At 47.5% G+C, this 1,037-nt stretch overlaps 1 protein-coding gene across 1 annotated transcript in view; it reads right to left on the bottom strand.

Annotated features, from left to right (window-relative positions):
* The window catches only part of LOC122324834 (potassium channel subfamily K member 9-like), a 14,830-nt gene extending 14,162 nt beyond the window's left edge, over positions 1-668 (bottom strand). The window contains exon 1 of the mRNA XM_043219521.1: positions 260-668. Coding sequence (XP_043075456.1) covers positions 260-668 — 409 coding nt within the window. The remainder of the gene's footprint in view (positions 1-259) is intronic.
* Between the last annotated feature and the right edge of the window lie 369 nt (positions 669-1,037).

Raw genomic sequence — 1,037 nt, 5'->3', positions numbered from 1 at the left:
ACTCCAGACCAGCTAATGAGCAATTTAGAGCAACTAACAGGCGGTTTGACCCAGCTAATGACCGGCTAGGAACCAGCTGGAACGTTCCAAACAGAGCTACCGTCTCAAATCGGGTTTTCTACCAGGGTGTGTTATTTAAATACCCCCAACACTGTATATTAATCAGAAAACCAATTAACCCATCAACAATCCTCCACGCATGCCCACAAGTCTAAAACAGACGCACACGCAGATNCCCATTGAGGGACACCGGACATACCTATGGTGGTAATGACCGTGATGGCGAAGTAAAAGGAGCCGGCGAACCTCCACTGGACCCCAGCCTTGTGCGGCTTCAGCTGCAGCACGACCCGCTCCAGCTCGTCGAAATTCACTTTGCTCAAGTTGTACTTGTCCATTAGCTCTCGCTTCCGATCGTCCAGGATCTTCTTTTGGGTGATCTCCATCTTAGACTCTAAAGCGTCAAAAACAGCCGCCCCGACGAGCAAATAAGTGAAAGTGCAGATGATTAAGACGAGGGTCCTGATGTTTTGTCTCTTCATGGTCAGAGCGAATGAAGCGAGCCGCAAACTTTGAGGACTGAGGGCTGTTTCATTGCGACGGGGCACACTGAGCTGTTCCTTCAGCACCACGGGTGCACATGTGCCTGTTGAGTCGACACATCTCATCTCACTGCTTCATCTTCGCAACCTCCCATCGGTACAAAACACACTGAAGATTGAGCGACAGCAAGCCGAGGGTTTTAAATAGGCTGGGTTCCGAAAAAGCGATACATATAAGATCGATCGAACGCCACAGCGGCTCATAAATGCATTTGCGTGACATCACCACGGTGGAGATGATCGAGCTTCAGCAGCTAACTGACGAGAAGATTAAAAATCCACCGCCACGTGAAAACAGGATTGCAAAACATATCGGGCGAACGAATGATCGAATGCAGAAATCATTATAATGGTCGCATTATAGAGACATTTTCAAACGTAACACGAAGGGTGGAGTGAAAGTTTGTTAACTAAACAAAATATCATTTTTCATAT

Source organism: Puntigrus tetrazona, chromosome 20 (assembly GCF_018831695.1).
Source record: "Puntigrus tetrazona isolate hp1 chromosome 20, ASM1883169v1, whole genome shotgun sequence".
Classification (NCBI taxonomy): Eukaryota; Metazoa; Chordata; class Actinopteri; order Cypriniformes; family Cyprinidae; genus Puntigrus; species Puntigrus tetrazona.
Note: the sequence above shows the minus strand (reverse complement) of the source record. Positions and strands in the feature narration are given on the sequence as shown.